This window comes from Aquarana catesbeiana, linkage group LG03 (genome assembly GCF_042186555.1).
Source record: "Aquarana catesbeiana isolate 2022-GZ linkage group LG03, ASM4218655v1, whole genome shotgun sequence".
Taxonomy (NCBI): Eukaryota; Metazoa; Chordata; class Amphibia; order Anura; family Ranidae; genus Aquarana; species Aquarana catesbeiana.
This window is the reverse complement of record NC_133326.1, coordinates 733,287,809-733,315,381: the sequence shown is the minus strand read 5'-3', so window position 1 is coordinate 733,315,381 and position 27,573 is coordinate 733,287,809. Positions and strand designations below refer to the sequence as shown.

At 45.8% G+C, this 27,573-nt stretch overlaps 1 protein-coding gene across 1 annotated transcript in view; it reads right to left on the bottom strand.

The window, feature by feature from the left end:
• Positions 1-27,573, bottom strand: part of LOC141134393 (uncharacterized) — a 56,784-nt gene that overhangs the window by 6,894 nt on the left and 22,317 nt on the right. Inside the window, exons 2-3 of the mRNA XM_073623958.1 lie at positions 17,557-18,253; positions 15,364-15,627 (exon numbers count right to left, since the gene is read on the bottom strand). Coding sequence (XP_073480059.1) covers positions 15,364-15,627; positions 17,557-18,253 — 961 coding nt within the window. The remainder of the gene's footprint in view (positions 1-15,363; positions 15,628-17,556; positions 18,254-27,573) is intronic.

The window sequence follows — 27,573 nt, the reverse complement described above, 5'->3', positions numbered from 1 at the left end:
CCCACCACCATCAGTCCTAGGTCTATACAATTACAAGTCCCAGCACACCCCACCACCATCAGTCCTGGATCTATACAATTACAAGTCCCAGCACACCCCACCACCATCAGTCCTGGATCTATACAATTACAAGTCCCAGCACACCCCACCACCATCAGTCCTAGGTCTATACAATTACAAGTCCCAGCACACCCCACCACCATCAGTCCTAGGTCTATACAATTACAAGTCCCAGCACACCCCACCACCATCAGTCCTGGATCTATACAATTACAAGTCCCAGCCCCCCCCCCCCACCATCAGTCCTGGATCTATACAAGTACAAGTCCCAGCACACCCCACCACCATCAGTCCTGGATCTATACAATTACAAGTCCCAGCACACCCCACCACCATCAGTCCTAGGTCTATACAATTACAAGTCCCAGCACACCCCACCACCATCAGTCCTAGGTCTATACAATTACAAGTCCCAGCACACCCCACCACCATCAGTCCTGGATCTATACAATTACAAGTCCCAGCCCCCCCCCCCACCATCAGTCCTGGATCTATACAAGTACAAGTCCCAGCACACCCCACCACCATCAGTCCTGGATCTATACAACTACAAGTCCCAGCACACCCCAGCACCATCAGTCCTGGATCTATACAACTACAACTCCCAGCACACCCCACCACCATCAGTCCTGGATCTATACAACTACAACTCCCAGCACACCCCACCACCATCAGTCCTGGATCTATACAACTACAACTCCCAGCACACCCCACCACCATCAGTCCTGGATCTATACAACTACAACTCCCAGCACACCCCACCACCATCAGTCCTGGATCTATACAACTACAACTCCCAGCACACCCCACCACCATCAGTCCTGGATCTATACAACTACAAGTCCCAGCACACCCCACCACCATCAGTCCTAGGTCTATACAACTACAAGTCCCAGCACACCCCACCACCATCAGTCCTGGTTCTATACAACTACAACTCCCAGCACACCTCACCACCATCAGTCCTAGGTCTATACAACTACAAGTCCCAGCATACCCCACCACTTCAGTCCTAGGTCTATACAACTACAAGTCCCAGCACACCCCACCACCATCAGTCCTGGATCTATACAACTACAAGTCCCAGTACACCCCACCACCATCAGTCCTAGGTCTATACAACTACAAGTCCCAGCATACCCCACCACTTCAGTCCTAGGTCTATACAACTACAAGTCCCAGCACTCCCCACCACCATCAGTCCTAGGTCTATACAATTACAAGTCCCAGCCCCCCCCCCCACCACCATCAGTCCTGGATCTATACAAGTACAAGTCCCAGCACACCCCACCACCATCAGTCCTGGATCTATACAACTACAAGTCCCAGCACACCCCAGCACCATCAGTCCTGGATCTATACAACTACAACTCCCAGCACACCCCACCACCATCAGTCCTGGATCTATACAACTACAACTCCCAGCACACCCCACCACCATCAGTCCTGGATCTATACAACTACAAGTCCCAGCACACCCCACCACCATAAGTCCTAGGTCTATACAACTACAAGTCCCAGCACACCCCACCACCATCAGTCCTGGTTCTATACAACTACAACTCCCAGCACACCTCACCACCATCAGTCCTAGGTCTATACAACTACAAGTCCCAGCATACCCCACCACTTCAGTCCTAGGTCTATACAACTACAAGTCCCAGCACACCCCACCACCATCAGTCCTGGATCTATACAACTACAAGTCCCAGAACACCCCACCACCATCAGTCCTGGTTCTATACAACTACAACTCCCAGCACACCCCACCACCATCAGTCCTAGGTCTATACAACTACAAGTCCCAAAACACCCCACCACCATCAGTCCTGGATCTATACAACTACAACTCCCAGCACACCCTACCACCATCAGTCCTGGTTCTATACAACTACAAGTCCCAGCACACCCCAACACCATCAGTCCTAGGTCTATACAACTACAAGTCCCAGCACATGCCATCACCATGAGTCCTGGTTCTATACAGATACATCTCCCAGCACACCCCACCACCATCAGTCCTGGATCTATACAACTACAAGTCCCAGCACACCCTACCGCCATCAGTCCTGGTTCTATACAACTACAAGTCCCAGCACACCCTACCGCCATCAGTCCTGGTTCTATACAACTACGAGTCCCAGCACACCCTACCGCCATCAGTCCTGGTTCTATACAACTACAAGTCCCAGTACACCCCACCACCATCAGTCCTGGATCTATACAACTACAAGTCCCAGCACACCCCACCACCATCAGTCCTAGGTCTATACAACTACAAGTCCCAGCACACCCTACCGCCATCAGTCCTGGTTCTATACAACTACAAGTCCCAGCATACCCCACCACTTCAGTCCTAGGTCTATACAACTACAAGTCTCAGCACATGCCACCACCATCAGTCCTGGGTCTATACAACTACAAGTCCCAGCACTCCCCACCACCATCAGTCCTGGTTCTATACAACTACAACTCCCAGCACACCTCACCACCATTAGTCCTAGGTCTATACAACTACAAGTCCCAAAACACCCCACCACCATCAGCCCTGGTTCTATACAACTACAACTCCCAGCACACCCTACCACCATCAGTCCTGGTTCTATACAACTACAAGTCCCAGCACATGCCATCACCATCAGTCCTGGTTCTATACAGATACATCTCCCAGCACACCTCACCACCATCAGTCCTGGATCTATACAACTACAAGTCCCAGTACACCCCACCACCATCAGTCCTGGATCTATACAACTACAAGTCCCAGTACACCTCACCACCATCAGTCCTGGATCTATACAACTACAAGTCCCAGTACACCCCACCACCATCAATCCTGGATCTATACAACTACAAGTCCCAGTACACCCCACCACCATCAGTCCTGGATCTATACAACTACAAGTCCCAGTACACCCCACCACCATCAGTCCTGGATCTATACAACTACAAGTCCCAGTACACCCCACCACCATCAGTCCTGGATCTATACAACTACAAATCCCAGTACACCCCACCACCATTAGTCCTAGATCTATACAACTACAAGCCCCAGCACACCCCACCATAAGGATGAGCTCCGGCGTGTTCGCATGGCGCACGTGCCGAGCCCGCCAGGAAGTCGGCACGGGGCAGCGCTAATCACAGGTAAGGAGACATTTCCCGATCTCTGCAGCCGCACATCGGGAAATGTCTCCCTGCTTGTGATTAGCGCTGCCCCGTGCCGACTTCCTGGCGGGCTCTGCACGTGCGCCATGCGAACACGCCGGAGCTCATCCCTACCCCACCACCATCAGCCCTGGTTCTATACAACTACAAGTCCCAGCACACCATACCACCATCCGTCCTGGATCCTCCATAACAAAATATGCAGCTGCCAATTATAATCTTTATGTGATAGCACAGAGGATATGGAATGACTCCTTATTGATCGGACAGAGATGATTTCTGATAATAGAATTACAAACCCTCCAGAGAGATATAAAGTTTGTAACACATTTCCTGTAACTGATGAGATGATCTGATCTCTTATAAACATTGAAGATATTAGAGTTCCCCTTTGTATGTGTGCAATGTCCCTGTACAATGTTTCTGTTTTTATGGCTCTCATTTCCCGTTCTCGTCTCACAAACCACACAAGTCTGAGCACCACCCAACTCATTTCCCCTCCCCCGACCACAGATACAAATCATTTACTAGGGCTAGAGAGAGCAGAATCTGGTGCGGCTCTGCAGCTTCTTGAATTAAGCTTTGACAAAAAACCTGGAAGCTGATTGGTTTCTATGCAGAGCTGCACCAGATTTTGTCCTCTTCAGTTTTAGTAAGTAAACCCCAAAAAGTCATAAACTTACAATGTAACATGGAGTCTGTGTACTCAGAACCCATTCTCTGTGTTCAGTATAAAGAGTTACCATCATTTATCTCACTAATTGTCATGATTAGGGATGAGCTCCGGCGTGTTCGCATGGCGCACGTGCCGAGCCCGCCAGGAAGTCGGCACGGCGCAGCGCTAATCACAAGCAGTGAGACATTTCCCGATGTGCGGCTGCAGAGATCGGGAAATGTCTCCCTGCCTGTGATTAGCGCTGCGCCATGCCGACTTCCTGGCGGGCTCGGCACGTGCGCCATGCGAACACGCCGGAGCTCATCCTTAGTCATGATTATTGTTATAGTATAATAATATTCCCAAACAGATATAAACAATTATCAAAGGGAGGAAATGGGTGAGTTGGGGTATTATAGAGGGACAGAGGGGGGTGGGGAGAGATCTTACTTTGTATCTCTCTATCTCCCATCTGATCAATGTTTATAAACAATGTTACTTTGTATCTCTCTATCTCCTGTCTGATCAATGTTTATAGACAATGTTACTTTGTATCTCTTTATCTCCTGGCTGATCAATGTTTATAAACAATGTTACTTTGTAACTATTTCCCATCTGATCAATGTTTATAAACAATGTTACTTTGTATCTCTCTATCTCCTGTCTGATCAATGTTTATAGACAATGTTACTTTGTATCTCTTTATCTCCTGGCTGATCAATGTTTATAAACAATGTTACTTTGTAACTATTTCCCATCTGATCAATGTTTATAAACAATGTTACTTTGTATCTCTCTATCTCCTGTCTGATCAATGTTTATAGACAATGTTACTTTGTATCTCTTTATCTCCTGGCTGATCAATGTTTATAAACAATGTTACTTTGTAACTATTTCCCATCTGATCAATGTTTATAAACAATGTTACTTTGTATCTCTCTATCTCCCATCTGATCAATGTTTATAAACAATGTTACTTTGTATCTCTCTATCTCCTGTCTGATCAATGTTTATAAACAATTTTACTTTTTATCCCTCTATCTCCTGTCCGATCAATGTTTATAAACAATGTTACTTTGTATCTTTCTATCTCCCATTTAATCAATGTTTATAAACAATGTTACCTTGTAACTATTTCTTGTCTGATCTACTACTGGGAGTATGCTATAGGCCCCCTAACCTGAGGGAGGAAGGGGAGACATATCTCCTATCACAAGTTGAATTATCAGCAAGGATGGGAAGTATTATCATAATGGGGGATTTTAATTATCCAGACATAGACTGGGCGGAGGGAACCGTGCATTCATCTAAGGCTTGCCAGTTCCTAAATGTCTTGCAGGACAATTTCATGGTTCAGATAGTAGATGCCTCAACTAGAAATAAAGCATTACTAGACCTACTAATTACCAACAATACAGACCTGATCACAGATGTGGAAATACGGGGCAATTTAGGTAACAGCGATCACAGGTCAATTGGCTTCAGAATAAATCACACAAATAGGAAACATAAAGGGAACACAAAGACACTGGATTTCAAAAGAGCCAACTTCCCTAAACTACAAACCTTGCTAAAAGGCATAAATTGGGATAAAATATTAGGAACAAAGAATACGGAGGAGAGATGGGTTTGCTTTAAGAGCATTTTAAATAAGGGCATTAGCCAATGATCTCATTGGGAAATAAATTTAAAAGAGCGAATAAAAGTCTTGGATGGCTTAACTCCAATGTAAAAATGCATATAAAAGCAAAGGAGAAGGCCTTCAAAAAATACAGGGTTGAGGGATCATCATTAGGGATGGGCGAACGGTTCAACCCGAGCATAAGTTTGGGCCGAACTTTATCTGTTTGGACGTTCAACGAACAGCTGAACAACGCATTGTGGCTCTGAACAAAGCATTGCAAGCCCTGATTGGCTGAAGCAGTGAAAAAACTGTCAGAGTCATGATTGGACACTGTCATCATGACTTTATCCAATCATGGCTCATTCCCTCCCCACAGTATAAAAGTATTCTTTCAATGGCAGCCATTTTTAGTGTGATTTTGGCGTGGAGAGAGATAGAACAGGGCTCTGTTCAGTGCTATTAGTTAGTTGGTGTGTTATAATGTGCTATTTTGCTTCAATTATCAGTGTAGAATATTAGTTTAGTGTCAGTCTAGGGATAGTGTGAGTGTAGTGAGGAGGACCATCGTTCAGCTTTGCATAGTGTGCAGCTAGAATAGGGACAGCTCAGATAGTTTCAGTGTAGTTTAGTGAGACCGTGTCAGTAATCTTGACATTAGTATATAGCTAGAGCAGGGACAGTTCAGATAGCGTCAGTGTAGATGAAAATGTCTATTTGATTGCGTTACTGCCAGTTTGACACCATTTATTTCTGTGTGCGTTACTGCCAGTTTAACGCCATATTGTTTTGCATGCATTACTGCCAATTTAACGCCATATAGTTCTGTTTGCGTTACTGCCAATTTAACGCCATATAGTTCTGTTTGCGTTACTGCCAGTTTAACGCCATATAGTTTTGCGTGCGTTACTGCCAGTTTAATGCCATATAGTTCTGTGCGTTACTGCCAGTTTAACGCTATATCGTTTTGCGTGCATTACTGCCAGTTTAACGCCATATAGTTCTGTGTGTCACTATACGTTTGGCGCATTATATTGCAGTATATTATAGTGTATCCGTGGAGAGTGTCTGTGTAGCTTGAGTACTCAAATTAAAGTACACCAAACACCTCTTTACATTGATTAAAGTGCATCTACATATACATTTCAACTTCTTACATTTACATTTGCTTATAAGCACCGCCCCTTCCATCCCAATAATGTCTGGGAGGACAACAAGGAGAGGCAGACGTTCCCTTGGCACTGTAAGGGGGCCAGCAACAAATGTGTCCACAGGAAAAGGGGGGCGTGGTGGTCAGTCCTCAGGCAGGGCATCATTTCCTCTGTTTAGTGAGTTTGCCCGTGCTATCCAGCCACAGCATGCAGAGGAGGTGGTGGACTGGCTTACTAAACCTTCCTCATCCTCCTCATCTTCTGTCACGCAAGCAGAGACAAGTGTGCAGTCTAGGGATGAGCCGAACACCCTCTGGTTTGGTTCGCAGCAGAACATGCGAACAGGCAAAAATTTGGCAGAACACACAAATGGATTTTAGGGGGACCCCCACGCAATTTTTTTTAAAATTTTAGTTCGAGGTTCCCCTTAATATTCATACCAGATGCAAAGGGCCTGGTAATGGACTGCGGGGAACCCATGCTCTTTTTTTCAATGAGTTTTATCTGTATTGCCGAGACCCGACAATTCATTACAGCCGCAAACAGTTTTAAATGACAATTTTTCCTTTAGAAATGTAATTTTGCTGTGGTACTGTTCTACACAAGATAAAAATGTGCCACTTTGCAGGCATACTATAGACACCCCCAGGCATGATATTTAAAGGAATATTTCATTTTTATTGTTTCACTTTAAGCATTAAAAAAATTACTGCTCCGGAAAAAACGGCCGTTTTTAAAATACATTTTTGCATTGATACCCTGGGGCAGGACCTAGTCCCCAAACACTTTTTATGACAATAACTTGCATATAAGCCTTTAAAGTTAGCACTTTTGATTCTTCATGTTAGTGTCCCAAAGACTTTAACGGTGTTCCGGTGGCCTTCGAATTTGCAGTGAACACCGCATATTGTTCGCTGTTCGACGAACAGGCGAACACCCGATGTTCGAGACGAACTTACGTTCGACTCGAACATCGGGCTCATCCCTAGTGCAGTCCCCTGCAGTTGCCAGAGTGGATAAATCTGCCTCCTTGTCCACATCTATTCCTGCCATAGCCCCAACATCAGCCATTGAGGAGTCAGCTGAGTTATTTGACCACAGCATCAGCCACTTGCTCCTTGATAATGCCCAGCCATTACTGGATTCAGATGTTGGTTCTGAGGTTGAGGATGACAGGAACATGAGCCTAGAGAAAGGGAGTAACACTGGTAGACAAATTGGCATTCATGTTCCCCAAGCCGTAGCGTATTGCCAAGTTGTCTCCAGTGGTAATGATGAAGATGGAGGAGATGGAGATGATGATGATGAGGTCACCGATGCGACTTGGGTGCCAGATAGAGCAGAGGAGGAAACTGAAGGTGAGGTGGCACAATCTCAAGGAGGCTGACATCAAGAAAGAGTAGAGAGCAGCCACCCTATACCATCACATTTTGCAGCTGTTATATCCCGGCCCACTTCCAAAAGCTCAGCTGCCTGGGCCTATGTGCAAACTGTGTCTCAGGCACATCAAATGTGGCAAAAACATGAACCATTTGGATACCACATGCCTAACAAGGCATTTAATATCCAACCACTCAGCCCATTGGCAAGAACATCTAAAAAACAAGAAAAAATACTGCGCTACCACTAAATCGATAAACCCCCCAAAAAGCAGCAGTTAAACAGTGAGATGTGCAAAAAAAGAAGAAGAAATAACCGCGCTAAAATATATATGAATAAGATATGTGAAATATTCTTATATCGATGTCCCAAAAACCTCTGTTAGAAAATTCATGTATATATGTGAAACATTGCGATAATCAGAAAAATATATATAAGTCTATACATATAACTGTGAATCAAAAGTTGATGTCCATATGTGGTAGATGGAAATCTTTATATATGATAATTGACCAGAATCAGTCCCAGAGAGAAGCCCATGAATGGACACAACCAGACTTGGTGGTAAAGATGAAAGAGACACCACACTCAGTGATCCGCCACCACACAAATATTGCGCTTACCATAAGGCAAGCAAATGGCGTCGTCTGGTGAAACGTACGTCGGGAGGTTGACGCTCTGACGTCATCGCCATCCTAGTGTGGACAGGTGCTCGCTATGCCGGCCGGCTATTTGCTGTTTTTAATCTACTTATGTAAGTTTTCTACCTTTTTTTATTAAACTATCCTGCCAGTATTACACTATGGTCAGTTTCTTTTCATTCACATGCCTGTGAGATGAGAGTTTGGGGTCCTTGCTACATCCTCTTAGCCACGCTGTAGTCAAGTCACACCAGCTGGATTTTCCCATACCAGAACGGAACATAGGCTGGTTTTTGCTTGCCTTATGGTAAGTGCACTAGTTGTGTGGTGGCGGATCACTGAGTGTGGTGTCTCTTTCATCTTTACCACCAAGTCTGGTTGTGTGCATTCATGGGCTTCTCTCTGGGACTGATTCTGGTCAATTATCATATATAAAGATTTCCATCTACCACATATGGACATCACCTTTTGATTCACAGTTATATGTATGGACTTGTATATATTTTTCTGATTATTGCAATGTTTCACATATATACAAGTACATCTAAAAGCCACACAAAAGGGGTACAAATCTGTCCTTCATCCTCCTTACCCACTTCAGTCTGCCCCTGCTATACCGAGACATTACCTCTCAGCAGCCTCCACTGACAGGGATGATGATATAGCACAGGGTGCCCCAGGTCCTAGAAGCACATATGCCAGCAGCACACCACCAGCTGTAGACTGTAGCCGGCAAATTTCTCTGCCCCATCTGCTGCAGCAGAAAAAAAAATACAGTCCCTGCCACCCACATGCCCAGCATCTAAATGCAAGCTTGTCAAAGCTGTTGGCTCTCCAACTCCTGCCTTTCAGCCTGGTGGATTCTGCACCCTTCCATGAATTTGCATAATGTGCTGTACCACAAAGGCAGGTTCCTAGTCGCTACTACTTTTCATGTAAGGCCGTTCCATCTCTCTACCATCACGTGGAAGAGAATGTTCTGGCATCATTGGGCAAGGCAGTCAGCCATAAAATCCACCTTTCTGCTGACACATGGTCCAGCAAGCATGGGCAGGGATGATGTATTTCATTCACAGCGAACTGGGTAACGCTGCTTGCAACTCGAAAGGATGCAGGACAGGGCTCAGTGCTGCAGCTTGTTGTGCCCCCATGTCTCCATACAGCTGGTGGTGATGATGCCAGACCTGTGAGCTCTACCCCCTCCTCCTCCTCCTCTGCCATCTCCATGCCCTCCTCTGCAGAATTGTCCTATGAACATCAGGTACCCCCTAAGCCTCTAAAAGGTGCCATGCAGTGCTTCAGCTGGTGTGTTTAGGGGACAGGAACCACACCGGAGCAGATATTCTTGCAGCTCTGCAGGGACAGGCCCAGAGGTGGTTCACACCACGCCAGCTGGAGCCAGGAATGGTGGTGTCTGATAATGGCTCAAACCTCCTGTCACCCCTTAGACAGGGAAAGTTGACACATGTGCCATGCCTGGCACATGTCCTCAATTTGGTGGAGCAGCATTTCCTAAGTATGTACCCAGGGTTGCAAGGTGTACAAAAACAGGCCAGAAGAGTCTTTAGCCATTTCAGGTGGTCATACACAGCCAGTGCTCAGTTGGCTGAAATTCAGCGGGAATTCCACCTGTCCATAAACCACCTGATTTGTGACATGCCCGCCAGGTGGAACTCAACTTTTGGAATGCTTCAGCGGCTATACATGCAGCAGAGGGCCGTCAATGAGTACCCGTGCCAGTACGTCACAACGGCGGGCTCAGGCCGCCTCGGCTTTTTTTCCCCATGCCAATGGCTGATCATTAAGGATGTTTGCATTGCATTGTCACCATTTGAGGAGGCCACAAGGATGGTGAGCAGTGACAGTGCATGCATCAGTGACACAATCCCTGTTGTGTTCCTGCTGGAGTAGACTCTGTTTGGCATTATGGACAGGGCACTGGAGGCAGAGCAGCAGAAGGAAGAAGAGGACTTCCTTTCCTCTCAAGGCCCACTTTATCCAGACACCATCATTCCTATGTCACAGAACACACAGGAAGAGAGAGGGGAGGAGGAGACAGATGATTACTGGTTGGCAACCCTCCTTGACCACTGTTATACGGGGAAGGTCTCAGAACTCATCCCGTTCCCACAGAGAGTGCAGAAGATAAAATCTCTCTCTCTTGAGGACACGTTAAAAAGGATTTTATTGAATGTTTTTCCTGACTCCAGTAGGTTACAGTGTGGTGGAAAACGTCATTTTGAGTCTTCAGTTGGTCAAGAGAGGAGCGTTGGAGAAGGCGTCCGCCTAAGTGAGGCATTTCAGAATTTTTTTACTCCTTGCCGCCCAGGGCTGTCAGCTTCCACATCCCATCGGCAGCGTCTGCATTACATGGTGAACCAAAACAGAGATGGAGAGCTTTCCAGCTGACGATCCACTGGCTTACTGGGTCATGATAATAGACCACTGGCCAGAACTTGCCCAGTATGCTATTGAGTTGTTGGGCTGCCCTGCATCCAGCGTGCTTTCAGAACGGGCATTCAGTGCTGCAGGAGGTTTCATTACTGATCATAGAATGTGTCTGTCCACAGACTCCGTGGACCGTTTGATGTTTATAAAAATGAATCAGTCCTGGATTACCAGCTATGAAGCCCCTGATGCCGATGTCACTGATTAAGTCTTTTTGGGATATGGATTCTCTGCAGGACTTTGAGGCTGCCTAGCTTTGAGGGTGTTCAATCTTTTCATCTGAAAGAATGTTTTTGGTATAGGTTTCATGGGCACAATTAACACCCAAAGACCAATTTTTCTGCACCTGTTTGACAAGTGCATATCATTGCAATTTTTTACAGCAAGGCCAATTCTTGCTTTCATCAAGAGTACCTCTATACGGTTACGGTGTGAAGACACCACCGACACCCAAAGACCAATTTTGCTGCACCTCTTTGACAGGTGCATAACATTGGAATTTTTTACAGCAAGGCCAATTCTTGCTTTCATCAAGAGTACCTCTATAGGGTTACAGTGGGAAGGTGCCACCAACATCCAAAGACCAATTTTTACGCACCCGTTACTTCTATCCAAAGTCAAAGTGACACCAGAATGTATCCAAAAAATCTGTAATTAACCACTGATATTAATATTATAGTGCATGTTATGTGTAACTACAATAATTAAAATATATGAAAAACGGGGTTTGTAATGGAGTCAAGAGTTTCATGCATATATAAACTTCCATTGTTGTCTTCTCCTCTAAACAATAAACCAATCTAATAAAAATAACCAAAAACTTTTTTTTTTTAATTTAAATATTCTTTATTAATTTTTTCATATTACATAAAGAAATAGAATACATTATATTCTTTACAAAATTTTTTTTTTTTCCACTCTTCACCTCTTACATCCCATCCCCCCCCCCCCCCAGCCCACACCCGCCCTCCCATATCCCTAGACTATGTAAGAAAAAAAAAAAGAAAAAGAAAGAAAGGTTACATGAGTGCCCTCTTGTACTATCCTCAAAACGATAATTTCCCCTTAATTCGCTAGTTCTCCTTTGTCTCTGTTCTATGCTGACGGGCAGTCCGATTCCTTAGGTACATTTCAGGCTAAAACCAGATCAGGGGACTATACCTGACCACTGTAACCAAGAGCTCCAGATTTTTATAAATTTGTCATAAGTACTTCTGATGTAAACTGTTTTTTCTGTCCATACTAGCTTATCCACTGTCCTAAGCCAGTCTTCTATAGTTGGAGGCATACTGGATAGCCAGGATTGTGCAATTAGTTTCATAGCTTGGTAGAGACACCTTCCTATAGCTATTTTCTTATTATTGCATTCCACTCTTTCCCCAAGCAGGCCAAGGATACATACCCTGGCCTCCTGTTTCAACTTGGTTTTAAACCTTGTTTCTAAAATCCTAATTATCCCTGACCAGTACCTTGCCAGCTTTGGACACCTCCATACCATGTGTATTAAATCACCAGTATCCAAGCATCTAGGGCATTTGTCATCCAGTCTATGGCCAAACCTAAACAATCTCTTAGGGGTATAATAAGCCCTGTGTATCAGAAAAAGATGTGACACCTGTTGCGATGGGGAGACCGACACCAATGGACTAGCCTTCAAAATTCCCTTCCACTGACTGTCAGTTATCTCGCCCACCTCCCCTGACCACCCTTCCCTGGCGCCCAGAGTCATTTGCAGATCTAGCAGTTTTGCAGAAATTTGTCCGTTAACCATTGCTATCAGACCCTTAGTGGAGGTTTCTTTAATGATTTTATTTAGAATAGGTACATTGCACCATTCTAATGGGCAACTACTAAATTGACTGTTGAGTGCATGCCTGACCTGCAGATAAGTAAAAAAGGTGTTATTTGGAATCCCGTATTCACGCCTAAGCTCAATGAACGGTTTCAAGTTTTTACCTTCAAAGAGCTGCACCAATCTATGAATTCCGTGGCGGACCCATATCCAGTTTTTTTCCAACGTTAATAACTCCCTCAAACCCCTTTTATCCCATATGGGCGAGAATTCAGTATAGCCTCCATACCCCATGATCCTCTTGGTGGCTTGCCAAACTTTGATAACCAATTTATATGTTGGAGATCCCTCCCGGAATATCCCAGCCTCTAGTGCCTCTGCCAGGGACACATATGAGATGCCCTGCATCATAAGTTTTGCGTTGGAATTCAATCGGTCCTGATTTTCGCAGCCTCCTAGATGTTGTAATTGTGCCGCCAGGAAATAGCTATAGGGATGTGGTACTGCCAGTCCCCCTTCCCCAACAGAGCGCTGAAGAGTTTGTAATTTGATCCTTGCCTGCCCCTTCTTCCGTATTAACTCTCTAAATATAACGTTTAATCTATGAAACCAAGTATTGCCAATCCAAACCGGGGAATTGTGAAGTACGTACAATAATTGTGGCATCCAAACCATCTTGATCAAGTTAACTCTCCCTGCCAGGGATAGCGGGAGTTGGCACCAAATAGCACTTTTCCTTCTAAATTTTCCCAGTAAAGGGACTAGATTGTCTCCAATATACTGTGCCGGGTCGGTTGAGATAACTATCCCCAGATAGCACATCTTCTCCACTACCCTTAATCTCGGCAAACTACCCCTTTGAATATTACGTGATGAGTCTAGTGGGAGCAATGTTGACTTTTCCCAATTAACCATCAGGCCCGATGACCTTCCAAATCTTTCCACCAGCTGTATTGCCTTTTCAAGGGAGGGTCCCGTATCCCCGAGAAAAATCAGCACATCATCAGCATAGAGTGCCACTTTTTCCGACCCATTCCTCTCTCCAAATCCTAGTATTCCAGGGGAGTGTCTTATTACCTCTGCTAATGGCTCCATCGCCAGCGCAAACAGCAGGGGCGAAAGTGGACATCCCTGCCTCGTCCCTCTCTCAAGGGGTAGCCACTTCGTATATTCACTATTAATCTTTAACCTAGCTTTTGGGTAGAAGTACAAGGTCGTCACCAAATTGATAAATTTCGGGCCAAACCCGAACTTCTCCAGTACCCACCAGAGATACTCCAACTCCAGGCTATCGAACGCCTTGGCAATATCCAGAGCGAGAACTGCTCTTGAGCTCCTAATCCCTGCCGGGGACTGGAGGTTCAGGTACGCCCTTCTAATGTTAATACTAGTGGATCTATTTGGGATAAACCCAGACTGGTCCGGGTGTACTAGCTCTGATATATACTTCTTTAGCCTAATGGCCATTATTTTTGCCAATATTTTAATGTCAGAGCATAATAACGAAATGGGTCTATATGATGCTGCTTCGAGGTGGTCTTTCCCCTCCTTCCTTATCAGGACTATGTTGGTTTCAGTCATTGAAGCGGGCAGAGCACCTTCCGTAATCGCCCAATTCAATGTCTTCAAGAGTTCTGGTATTAATGCCTCCCCAAAGTACTTATAAATTTCCACAGGCAAGTCATCAGGACCTGGGGCTTTCTGGTTGGGCATATCTGCCACAGCTTGCTGTACTTCCTCAAAAGTTATGGGGGAGTCCAGACTGGCCCTTTCTCTTTCAGAAAGGTGTGGCAGACTAACACCCTCTAAGAAGTTCTCTATCTCTCTTACTTCCAGTTGTTGTTGCGATTTATATAGGTTGCTATAGTATTCAAAGAATACCTTTTTTACCATCAGAGGGTCTGAAGTAGCTGCCCCGCTAGAAGTTCGAATCGCAGCGATCGTTGAGGAGGGTGAATTAGTACCAGCTAACAGTGCCAACATCCGACCCACTTTTTCACCCTCCTCAAAGTATCTCCGCCTCTGGAATAGTCTCTTGTTTTCAGCGTTTTTGAGCATATCTATCTTGTACTCCTGTTGCTTTTCTACCCAAAGCTGCTGTTTTCCTGGACTGGGGTCCGCCACGTATTGTTTTTCTAGATCTAGCACCTCTTTCCTTATTTGATCCCCTTTTTCTCTTGATTGTCTCTTAACTCGTGTTATATACTGTAGGAGGATACCCCTCAGAAATGCTTTGAGGGAGTCCCAGACACAAATTCATTTATTTTTTACGAGATCTCTTCCTTTTTTCCCATAATCTCCAGCCATATAGGGTTTAATGCCCATATTCTCTCATTACTTTTATTATGGATGTTTATCGTCAGCATCAAAGGAGAATGGTCCGATATCCCTCTCGGCCTATACTCTATTTTCCCTATAAGGGGAAGCGCCCCCTTATTTCCCACTACCATATCTATGTGAGAGAGAGTTTGATGCGACTCCGAGTAGCAAGAATACTGCCGCTCCTCTGGGTTACGGATTCTCCAGAGGTCGCACCACCCAATCTCTTCGAGCAGCTGGGTAAGCCGTCCTTCAGTTGCTCTATTCTCCCTTATTGTTGGGGGGAACCTGTCTATTTTCCCATTGAGTACCATGTTGAAGTCACCCACCACTATAAGTGGGATATCCTCTTTATCCTCAACATAATCTAAGAGGCAATATAGAATTTCCATCTTAAAGGGAGGGGGGATATACACATTAGCTACAATAAAAGGTTTACCCTCTATTGTACAAAATAAAAAGACATAACAGCCCAGCGGATCGGTCCTAACATCCCTACAGGAGAACACCATCCCCTTTTTAACCAGTATGCATACTCCTCTCGAGTAGGAGGTATGCACTGAATGGTATTGTGCTTGAAACTTTTTGTTCCGAATTAAGGATTTAGAGTCATTGGTGAGATGAGTCTCCTGTAAGCACACCAGGCCCGCTCCCAGTGCCTCCAGCTCTGAAAATACGGCAACTCTTTTAATGGGGTCTCCCATACCCCGAATATTCCATGAAACTATTCCTACCATACTAACCCTCCTTTAAGTTGTAAATATGTGTACAAATAAGTAAATATACATATAAATAAAATAAATATACATATACAATGTGAAAAAATAAATATACATCTTCCAGCACAAAAAAGGAAGAGAGAGAGGAGGAGAAAAAGAAAAGAAAAAGAAACGAAAAAGAAAAGCAAAATGGTATTGAACCCTAATGCCGCGTACACACGAGCGGACATTACGGCGGACTTTGCCCGGCGGACTTTTCGATGTACTTTCCGACGGACTTTCTGAATGAACGGACTTGCCTACACACAATCCACCAAAGTCCGTCGAATTTGTACGTGATGACGTACGACCGGACTAAAACAAGGAAGTTCATAGCCAGTAGCCAATAGCTGCCCTAGCTTGGCTTTTTGTCCGTCGAACTAGCATACAGACGGCGGACTTTTCGACCGGACTCGATTTCAACGGATAAATTTTAAACAAGTTTCAAATCTAAGTCCGTCCAACTTTTGAGAAAACAAAGTCCGCTGGAGCCCACACACATCGAATTGTCCGACGAAATCCCGTCCGCCGGGCAAAGTCCGCCGTAATGTCCGCTCGTGTGTACGCGGCATAAGACCTCCTTAGTTAAGTCCACCAGTGCCAAATATTTATTTACAAGCTCATATGCAAAAGTTCCCATCCCTTTTGATCCTACCTGGTTTTCCTTTACTGTTTTAATATGTGAATAAGTTTTACAAAAAAAAAAAAAAAAAAAGCTTTGTGATACTTTTATCTTAACCCTCTGTGCATTTATTACTAGTGTATAGCAACCTTTTAATTTTGAAAAACATTTTCCTATTTCTTTACCCTTGTACCCCTTCGCCCCCCTCCCCCCCTGCCTTTCTTGGCCTACCCTAGGAGCATTCCTTGTAACCCGTTTAACCCTCCCAACCAGCTCATTCCCCAACTCTTCTATGCTCTCCCTCCCTCCCCCCTGCACCACCATTAACACTATAACCCACCAAAAAATCATTCCCCACCTGTTGTAAACTTTCATAAACCTTTATCTCCAACACACCAAACACCTCCCCCCCCCCCCTCCAGTCCCTGCTGCAAAAAAAAAAAAATAATTAAATCAACTGATTAAATCCGACCCTACAAGTTCTTTTTATTTTCTTCCAGCCATTTTATGGTCCTTTCAGCAGAGTCAAAAAATTGTGTCCCTCCTGGAGCATTAATACGTAATCGTGCAGGGTACAGCAATGCGTAGGATATTTTCATATTTCTCAAGTTGCGCTCAATTTCAGCAAATCCTGCTCTTTTCTTTTGCAGATCTGGGGAGTAGTCCGGGTAAATTGAAATTCTAGTATCCTTGTAAAAAATATCTCCCTTTTCCCTGGCTTTCTGCATTAATACTGTCTTATCCCTGTAGCTAAACAGCTTCAAGATCAATGGCCTGGGGCGGGAGCCTGGAGAGCTCAACCTGGTGGGCACCCTGTGGGCCCTCTCAATGGCAAAAAAATGAGAAAAAGTCTCCGCCCCAAAAATCTCTCTAAGCCACCTCCCCAAGAATACTTCTGGGCAGGATCCCTCGCTTCCTTCTGGGAGGCCTAGTACCCTCACATTTTGTCTGCGGAGACGATTCTCCATTTCATCCATTTTGTTTTTATGAGAATCCAACTGGGTCTGCATCATTCTAAATTCTTGCCTCATGGGGTGTAAAATATCCTCTACTTGGCTTAACCTCTCCTCCAAATTAGAAGTTCTTTCCACAGTTTTCTGTAACTCTTGGCTCATAGAACACAGTTCCTCTTTAAGGCCTCTTAGCTGATCGCATAAATCGCTCAATGATCCCCTGCAAGCATTAACTGCACTCAGAACCTCTTTCAATGTGGGTTCGGTCTCGCTGGGCATTTCAATACCAGGATTGACTTCACTCGACTTTCCCGGGGGGTCCCTTTCAGGGCTTTTTTTGTTCGCCATTTTCGTAGTTGTTAATACTGCTGTTGTAGTTTTACTTAAGCTCTTTCTGTCCCCTGTACTTCCCGTCTTCTCTTGGGATTGCTGTGCACCTTTAGTTGGGGAATGTGAGGGAGTATGGGCAAATTTCTCCAGCTTGGATGCCGCGGCAGAGGCAGACACCGCAAGGTTCCCCTTCTCTTTAGCTGCCCGGGTAGCCTGCGCTAATGAGCTCTCGTGAGGCTGTTGAGGATGCTCCTCTCCCTTTTTTTTGGTCATTTTTACTTGTCTTAATATATCTGTCAACAGTCCTGATAAGCTATGCCAGGAGGGGGTGCCCAGTATTAAATCCCCAAATTCACTATACCCCAATAAGCAAAAATACTATACAGGGATCGAAGGGTCAAAGATCAAATACAGCTTGGAGAGCGAGAAAGAATAACATTCAGGCAGTAGTATGTTCTTGCTAATCGGTAACTCCTGTTGGTGTTATGCTATGGTGCCAAGAAAGGGAACAGTTCTGATTATTACCTTGTTCCTGCTCCAGAGCGGGAGCGGTTTCAGCCAGCCCCTCCAGCGAACCCCCCTGTTGTCCCAGGCTCCGTCCTGCAGCTGCCGGTTCTATCGGTTCCCTGAGTAGGTCAGCCTGTACTCCGTCGCATCTCCTCTCCGTCAGTGCGCGTGGAGCTCCAGCTCCCGCGAGAGCATAGTATGTTGCCAGGCGACCGCTCAAGCCTGATGTACACAGTCGGCGCAGCTTACCCACACAGCTGAGCCGAACGGCCCTGGTGCTACCCGCCGTTTCCCCCTTCCGTGCCGGGGTCCGCCAGGTAAGGATGTTTCCACGGGGTTAGAGCTGGGGTTAGAGCAGAGCCAGCAGAGCAACGAAAAAGGCCCAAGAATCTCGGACGGTGGAGGGTTCAGAGTCGGATCAAACTGACATAGGCAACATAAGCAGCAGCAGCAGCAGGGAGCTGGAGCATGGAGAGTGGAGAGACACACACCTTCGTTCACCCTCTCATCCGGTCACGCCCCAACATCAGAGCAGTCTACCATCACATGTGTCTCTGGTCTGTAGCACATCATGCTCCAAAAACTTTAAATGGGATGGAAATAATTATTCCCGGAGTCGTCTCTATCGTACGATTGATGAGGAAAAGTCTATATCCTTTGTTAGTAATGGTAGTTCTGTAATTGTCTGCTGGCTATGAAATGTCTGAAGAGTAACCTGAGAATAGCTTCCATAGCCAGGATAATTATTATTATTATTATTATTATACGAGATTTATATAGCGCCAACAGTTTACTCAGCGCTTTACAATGTATAAGGGGGACAACACAATTACAGTACAATACAAAAGGTACAGGAGGGCCCTGCTCGTAGAGCTTACATTCTAAAAGGGAGGGGGTGGTGGTACAAAAGGTAATAGCTGCAAAGAATGATTTGATGGGGGTGGCTCAGGGACAGTTATGTGGGTGTGGGATAGGCTTCCCTGAATAAATGAGTTTTCAAGGATCTCCTAAAGGTGGACAGGGTAGGGGCTGATCGGACATACTGGGGCAGGGAATTCCAGAGGATGGGAGAGGCTCTGGAGAAGTCCTGAAGGCGAGCATGGGAGGAGGTAACAAGGGAGCTAGAGAGCAGGAGGTCCTGGGAGGAGCGGAGGGGGCGATTTGGGCGATATCTGCAGATGAGGTTGGTGATGTAGATGGGGGCGATGTTGTGAATGGCCTTGTATGTTATGGTTAGCATTTTGAATTTTACACGGTGGGGTAGGGGAAGCCAGTGAAGGGATTGGCAGAGAGGAGCAGCATAATTGAGAGAGGAGCAGGATAATTGGGAACCCCCCAAAAAATAAATAATAATAATAGTATTCAAGTGCTGGTATAGTGAAAAATTAGATAAAGTGATAAAAGCTGCAAACCAAGAACAGTGATCTCTCACTAGTGCAGTAGTAAAATTGTTTAAAAATGGTGTGCTAACACCACGCTGCTCTAAATAAAGTATATGTACAAATGATGTACATGAGAGATACTAATCATAATAAGTGTTGTGTGGTATTGTGATCACTGTGTATATCACAACCACTATGAAAAGTGCATAATACAGGAAAAACAAACCTTATATAGCAAACAAATAATTATATAGCAAACAAATAATTAGCAAATATGAACATGTGTACTAAAGTGCTGATTGTGCACAATAAAAATATAAGTGCTCAGACAAGTCCCATCCGGTGTTGTTACAGCTAGAAATATAAACCAGGTATAAACGTATGACAAAAATGACTAATCATCCGGGAAATAGCTACCAAAGTCAGCTGGCTCGCAGCTCCAATATTGCGTCAAAACATCTGATAGGGCCACCTTCTTTATCCTGTTTTTTGGAGCTTCTGGAATTCAAACATGAAACAGAATATTAGTATAATACTGCTAAGAGAGAGTCAGCAGACTATAGTCGATGCACTCACATACGCCTGGCATGTGTAAGCATGTATAACATAACAGTCAGGCTCACTCCTCCTTACAACCACTTTGTGAAGTCGTGTAGCCGTACACTAGTGGCTGACATCACTGGCTCCTCCTCCCCAAAAAAATAAATAATCATGACATGTTCTATTTAAGGTCAGAGGATGTCAGTGTTAGGACAATGATGAGTTGTATTAATCCAATTGGATTGCATTAAGGGACTTCATTGAGTGAAGAATGTTCGAGAACCCAATGATGAGTGATGTATATATTCAGTTGGGGATCTCCCATATTTCCTCAGACAATCCTCAATTCACCATGTAGCTTAATTATCAAACTGTCAGGATTGTTGAGGGTAATACTGGATACATTTTGGTCTGGTAATATATGTTGGGGGTTCCAAATGTTATTTAAAAGGTGTAAAACTCCAGCAGAGCACATATAACAGATCTGATGTTGAAAAGTTCTGCGGTTCTATCTGCAGAGGTGAGTGCATATCACCATGCTGTATAGGAGGTATGGTGGAGAAATGAGATTCCTTTCTAAAAAAGGATAAGTGCAACATGCAATTCCATTATAGAACTGTAGATGTCAATCTAGGCTCATTAATGAACGGAATAAGCTGTTATAGATGTAATGGACTACTTTATACAGTGTTGGCATGCACAACTAGACTTGAAAACTGTAAACTTCCCAATGTCCAATCACAGCCGTCATGTGATGTAAATAGAGAGCCGGTTGCTAGACGATCGGCTCTCCTCTCCTCACACGGAAGTTGTCAGTGAGGAGAGGAGAGCGGATCGCTGCAGCCAGACGGTGATCAGTGAGTATGAGCTGTTTTTTTACAGCTTTTTACACACTGATCACCAGTCTAGTGTCCACACACAATGTAAAATCACAGTGTCCTCACACACATGTCCCCACACAGTAAAAACACCTGTCCCCCACATATGTAACAGTAAAATCATATGTCCCACTGATCATCTGCACACATCTGTACATGATCATCTGCGCACATATGTCCGTGATCACACAAACCAATTACAGTAGGTGACCGCGATATTGTGTCAGGTATGAATCATGAGGGGGAATGCCGCGCCAAATTTTAAATAACAAAATGGCATGGATTCCCCTCCAGGGGTATTCCAGACCCTTAGGTCTGGTATGGATTTTGAGGGGAACCCCCTACGCCGAAAAAAAATGGTGTGGGGGTCCCTCCAAAATCCATACCAGACCCTTATGCGAGCACGCAGCCCGGCTGGTCAGGAAAGGGGGTGGGGATGAGCGAGCGCCCCCCCCGCTCCTGAACCATACCAGGCCGCATGCCCTCAACATGAGGGAGTGGGTGCTTTGGGGAAAGGGGGAGCCTTGCGGGCCCCCTCACCCCAAAGCACCTTGTCCCCACGTTGATGAGGACAAGGGCCTCTTACCGTCAACCCTGGCCGTTGGTTGTCGGGGGCCTGCAGGCAAAGGGCTTATCGGAATCCGGGAGCCCCCTTTAATAATGTGGCCCCCAGATCCCGGCCCCCCACCCTATGTGAATGAGTTTGGGGTACATAGTACCCCTACTTATTCACCTGGGGGAAAAAGTGTCAATAAAAAAAACACACTAGACAGGTTTTAAAAAGTAATTTATTAGGCAGCTCTGGGGGTCTTCTTCTGACTAGGGATGAGCCGAACACCCCCCTGTTCGGTTCGCACCAGAACATGCGAACAGGAAAAAAGTTCGTTCGAACATGCGAACACCGTTAAAGTCTATGGGACACGAACATGAATAATCAAAAGTGCTAATTTTCAAGGCTTATATGCAAGTTATTGTCATAAAAAGTGTTTGGGGACCTGGGTCCTGCCCCAGGGGACATGGATCAATGCAAAAAAAGTTTTAAAAACGGCCGTTTTTTCAGGAGCAGTGATTTTAATAATGCTTAAAGTCAAACAATAAAAGTGTAATATCCCTTTAAATTTCGTACCTGGGGGGTGTCTATAGTGTGCCTGTAAAGGGGCGCATGTTTCCTGTGTTTAGAACAGTCTGACAGCAAAATGACATTTTGAAGGAAAAAACTCATTTAAAACTACCCGCGGCTATTGCATTGCCGACAATACACATAGAAGTTCATTGATAAAAACGGCATGGGAATTCCCCAAAGGGGAACCCCGAACCAAAATTAAAAAAAAAAAATGACGTGGGGGTCCCCCTAAATTCCATACCAGGCCCTTCAGGTCTGGTATGGATATTAAGGGGAACCCCGGCCAAAATTTAAAAAAAAAATGACGTGGGGTTCCCCCTAAATTCCATACCAGACCCTTCAGGTCTGGTATGGATTTTAAGGGGAACCCCGCGCCAAAAAAAAAAAAAAAACGGCGTGGGGTCCCCCCAAAAATCCATACCAGACCCTTATCCGAGCACGCAACCTGGCAGGCCGCAGGAAAAGAGGGGGGGACGAGAGTGCGGCCCCCCCTCCCTCCTGAACCGTACAAGGCCACATGCCCTCAACATTGGGAGGGTGCTTTGGGGTAGCCCCCCAAAACACCTTGTCCCCATGTTGATGAGGACAAGGGCCTCATCCCCACAACCCTGGCCGGTGGTTGTGGGGGTCTGCGGGCGGGGGGCTTATCGGAATCTGGAAGCCCCCTTTAACAAGGTGACCCCCAGATCCCGGCCCCCCCCCTGTGTGAAATGGTAAGGGGGTACATAAGTACCCCTACCATTTCACGAAAAAAGTGTCAAAAATGTTAAAAATGACAAGAGACAGTTTTTGACAATTCCTTTATTTAAATGCTTCTTCTTTCTTCTATCTTGCTTCATCTTCTGGTTCTTCTGGCTCTTCTGGTTCTTCCTCCGGCGTTCTCGTCCAGCATCTCCTCCGCGGCGTCTTCTGTCTTCTTCTCCTCGGGCCGCTCCGCACCCATGGCATGGGGGGGAGGCTCCCGCTCTTCTCTTCTTCTCTTCTTCTTTTCTTCTTTTCTTCTTTTCTTCTCTTCTTCTCTTCTTCTTCATTTTCTTCTCCGGGCCGCTCCGCAATCCATGCTGGCATGGAGGGAGGCTCCCGCTGTGTGACGGCGCTCCTCGTCTGACAGTTCTTAAATAACGGAGGGGGGCGGGGCCACCCGGTGACCCCGCCCCCCTCTGACGCACGGTGACTTGACGGGACTTCCCTGTGACGTCACGGGGAATGCCACAGGGAAGTCCCGTCAAGTCACCGTGCGTCAGAGGGGGGCGGGGTCACCGGGTGGCCCCGCCCCCCTCCGTTATTTAAGAACTGTCAGACGAGGAGCGCCGTCACACAGCGGGAGCCTCCCTCCATGCCAGCATGGATTGCGGAGCGGCCCGGAGAAGAAAATGAAGAAGAAGAGAAGAAGAGAAGAAAAGAAGAAAAGAAGAAAAGAAGAAGAGAAGAAGAGAAGAGCGGGAGCCTCCCCCCCATGCCATGGGTGCGGAGCGGCCCGAGGAGAAGAAGACAGAAGACGCCGCGGAGGAGATGCTGGACGAGAACGCCGGAGGAAGAACCAGAAGAACCAGAAGAGCCAGAAGAACCAGAAGATGAAGCAAGATAGAAGAAAGAAGAAGCATTTAAATAAAGGAATTGTCAAAAACTGTCTCTTGTCATTTTTAACATTTTTGACACTTTTTTCGTGAAATGGTAGGGGTACTTATGTACCCCCTTACCATTTCACACAGGGGGGGGGCCGGGATCTGGGGGTCACCTTGTTAAAGGGGGCTTCCAGATTCCGATAAGCCCCCCGCCCGCAAACCCTCACAACCACCGGCCAGGGTTGTGAGGATGAGGCCCTTGTCCTCATCAACATGGGGACAAGGTGTTTTGGGGGGCTACCCCAAAGCACCCTCCCAATGTTGAGGGCATGTGGCCTGGTACGGTTCAGGAGGGAGGGGGGGCCGCACTCTTGTCCCCCCCTCTTTTCCTGCGGCCTGCCAGGTTGCGTGCTCGGATAAGGGTCTGGTATGGATTTTTGGGGGGACCCCACGCCGTTTTTTTTTTTTTTTTTGGCGCGGGGTTCCCCTTAAAATCCATACCAGACCTGAAGGGTCTGGTATGGAATTTAGGGGGAACCCCACGTCATTTTTTTTTTTTAATTTTGGCCGGGGTTCCCCTTAATATCCATCCCAGACCTGAAGGGCCTGGTATGGAATTTAGGGGGACCCCCACGTCATTTTTTTTTTTTAATTTTGGTTCGGGGTTCCCCTTTGGGGAATTCCCATGCCGTTTTTATCAATGAACTTCTATGTGTATTGTCGGCAATGCAATAGCCGCGGGTAGTTTTAAATGAGTTTTTTCCTTCAAAATGTCATTTTGCTGTCAGACTGTTCTAAACACAGGAAACATGCGCCCCTTTACAGGCACACTATAGACACCCCCCAGGTACGAAATTTAAAGGGATATTACACTTTTATTGATTGACTTTAAGTATTATTAAAATCACTGCTCCTGAAAAAACGGCCGTTTTTAAAACTTTTTTTTGCATTGATCCATGTCCCCTGGGGCAGGACCCAGGTCCCCAAACACTTTTTATGACAATAACTTGCATATTAGCCTTTAAAATTAGCACTTTTGATTTCTCCCATAGACTTTTAAAGGGTGTTCCGCGGCATTCGAATTTGCCGCGAACACCCCAAATTGTTCGCTGTTCGGTGAACTTGCGAACAGCCAATGTTCGAGTCGAACATGAGTTCGACTCGAACTCGAAGCTCATCCCTACTTCTGACTTCAGGGGTCTTCTTCTGACTTCTCCGCTCTCTCCGGTGTCCGGTTCTTCTCCCGCTCTCCGGCCTCTTCTCCCGGTGTCCGGTTCTTCTCCCGCTCTCCGGTTCTTCTGCCGGGCTCCTCCGCTATCTTCTGCTCTTTTGACGCTCTTTTGCTAGTGGTGGCCCGGTCTTCTCCGCTGTCTTGTTCCCTCTTCTCTTCTTCCAATGTTGACACGATGCTCTCTCCCGCTGTAATGCTGTGTGCGAGGTGCGCAACAACTTATATAGGCATGGTCACTGGGTGATGTCACCCGGTGACCCCGCCCCTTATTATGTCACTGTCCCATCATGCCCTGGGACTGTGACATCATTGGAGAAGTCGGAAGAAGACCCCGAAGTCGGAAGAAGACCCCTGGAGCTGCCTAATAAATTACTTTAAAAACCTGTCTAGTGTGTTTTTTAATTGACACTTTTTCCCCCAGGTGAATGGGTAGGGGTACGATGTACCCCATACTCATTCACATAGGGTGGGGGGCCAGGATCTGGGGGCCCCCTTATTAAAGGGGGCTCCCGGATTCCGATAAGCCCTCCGCCCGCAGGCCCTGACAACGGCCAGGGTTGTCAGGAAGAGGCCCTTGTCCTCATCAACATGGGGACAAGATGCTTTGGGGTGGGGGGGCCGCAGGGTGCCCCCCTGCCCCAAAGCACCCACCCCCCCATGTTGAGGTCATGCAGCCTGGTATGGTTCAGGAGGGGGGAGGGCGCTCACTCGTCCCCACCCCCTTTCCTGACCGGCTGGGCTGCGTGCTCGGATAAGGGTCTGGTATGGATTTTGGGGGGACCCCCACGCCGTATTTGGTGTAGGGGGTTCCCCTTAAAATCCATACTAGACCTAAGGGCCTGGTATGCCCCTGGAGGGGAACTCATGCCAGTTTTTTATTTAAAATTTGGTGCGGCATTCTCCCTCATGATTCATACCAGACAGCTGTCAGAAACGCTTGTCGCTCATCGGGAAAGGAAAAAACGCAGTTTTCCTTTCCCGATGAGCGAGCCAGCGCGAGATGTACAGTACCCCGTCGCCGAGAACCAGCGCGATCCCATTCTTGCGATCACATTCTTGCGGTCAGGTACTGTATTCTGCACTTAACGGGATTTTTTTTTACCAAAGACATGTAGCAGAATACATTTTGGCTTAAATTTATGACAAAATTAGATTTTATTGGATTTCTTTTAAAACAGAAAGTAGAAAATATTGTTTTTTTTTTTTAAATTTCCGCTCTTTTTTCGCTTATATCACAAAAAATAAAAAACTGATTTGTGAATAAATACCACCAAAAGAAAGCGCAATTCTTATTGAAAGTGCAAGAGTGCTGAAAAGCTGAAAATTGGCCTGGAAGGAAAGGGGCAAAAGTGCCCGGTATTGAAGTGGTTAAGAGTTTCAGATATGAAAAGCTCTGGGATATTTTTTATGGAAATACCGGATTAATTAAGGTTCCATTGTCAAGTGTCGCTTGTGAGATATCTGGATAAATTTGCAACTGAACCCCTTCCAGAGTATATTTCTAATGCTACGTGCAGCGCATATTATTTCTTCCTTCACTAGAAAGTCCTTCATACATAGGACAATGTCCCTGGGAGGTTTGTCTGGTGGGGGTCTGGCTCTGTAAAATGAAAAATGGTATGGATTTTGAGGGGGGCCACAATGCCATTTTTTTTTTTTTGGCACGGGGTTCCTCTTAATATCCATACCAGACCTGAAGGGCCTGGTATGGAATTTGGGGGGACCCCCACGCTATTTTGTTTTTTTGAATTTTTGTTCAGGGTTCCCTTTAATATTCGAACCAGACCCAAAGGGCCTGGTAATGGACTGAGGGGGATCCCCATGCCGTTTTTTTCAATGACTTTTATCTGTATTGCCGGGACCAAAAATTCCTTAATAGCTGCTAGTAATTTTAAATGACTTTTTTCCTTTAGAAATGTCATATTGCTCTCGGACTGTTGTAAACACAGGAAACATGCGCCACTTTACAGGCATACTATAGACACCCCCCAGGTATGAAATTTAAAGGAATATTTCACTTTTATTGTTTTACTTTAAGCATTATTAAAATCACTGCTCCAGAAAAAAACGTCTGTTTTTAAAACTTTTTTTTGCATTGATACATGTCCCCTGGGGCAGGACCCGTGTCAGGCACTAACCCTCAGGAGAAGTGACACTAACACAAATTCTCCAGCGCTAAAGCGTATGCGCGCGCCAAAGCGCACACCTGTGCGCCAAATTGCACGCAATACGTGAGAGACTCCAGGGGCCAGTACACTATTTAAAGCATGCTGCAGCAGTCACCAACTGCTGCATGATCTTCAGCTTCTTGTATTTTCCTGAGTTCCTGTTCCTATTGTCTTGGATTACCTGCTAATGACCCGGTTTGTCTTGACCTATCTGATCTGCATTGACCCCGGCTTGACCCTTGGCTTGTTTCTGTTACTCCGCTCTGATCTGCTGCCCTGTG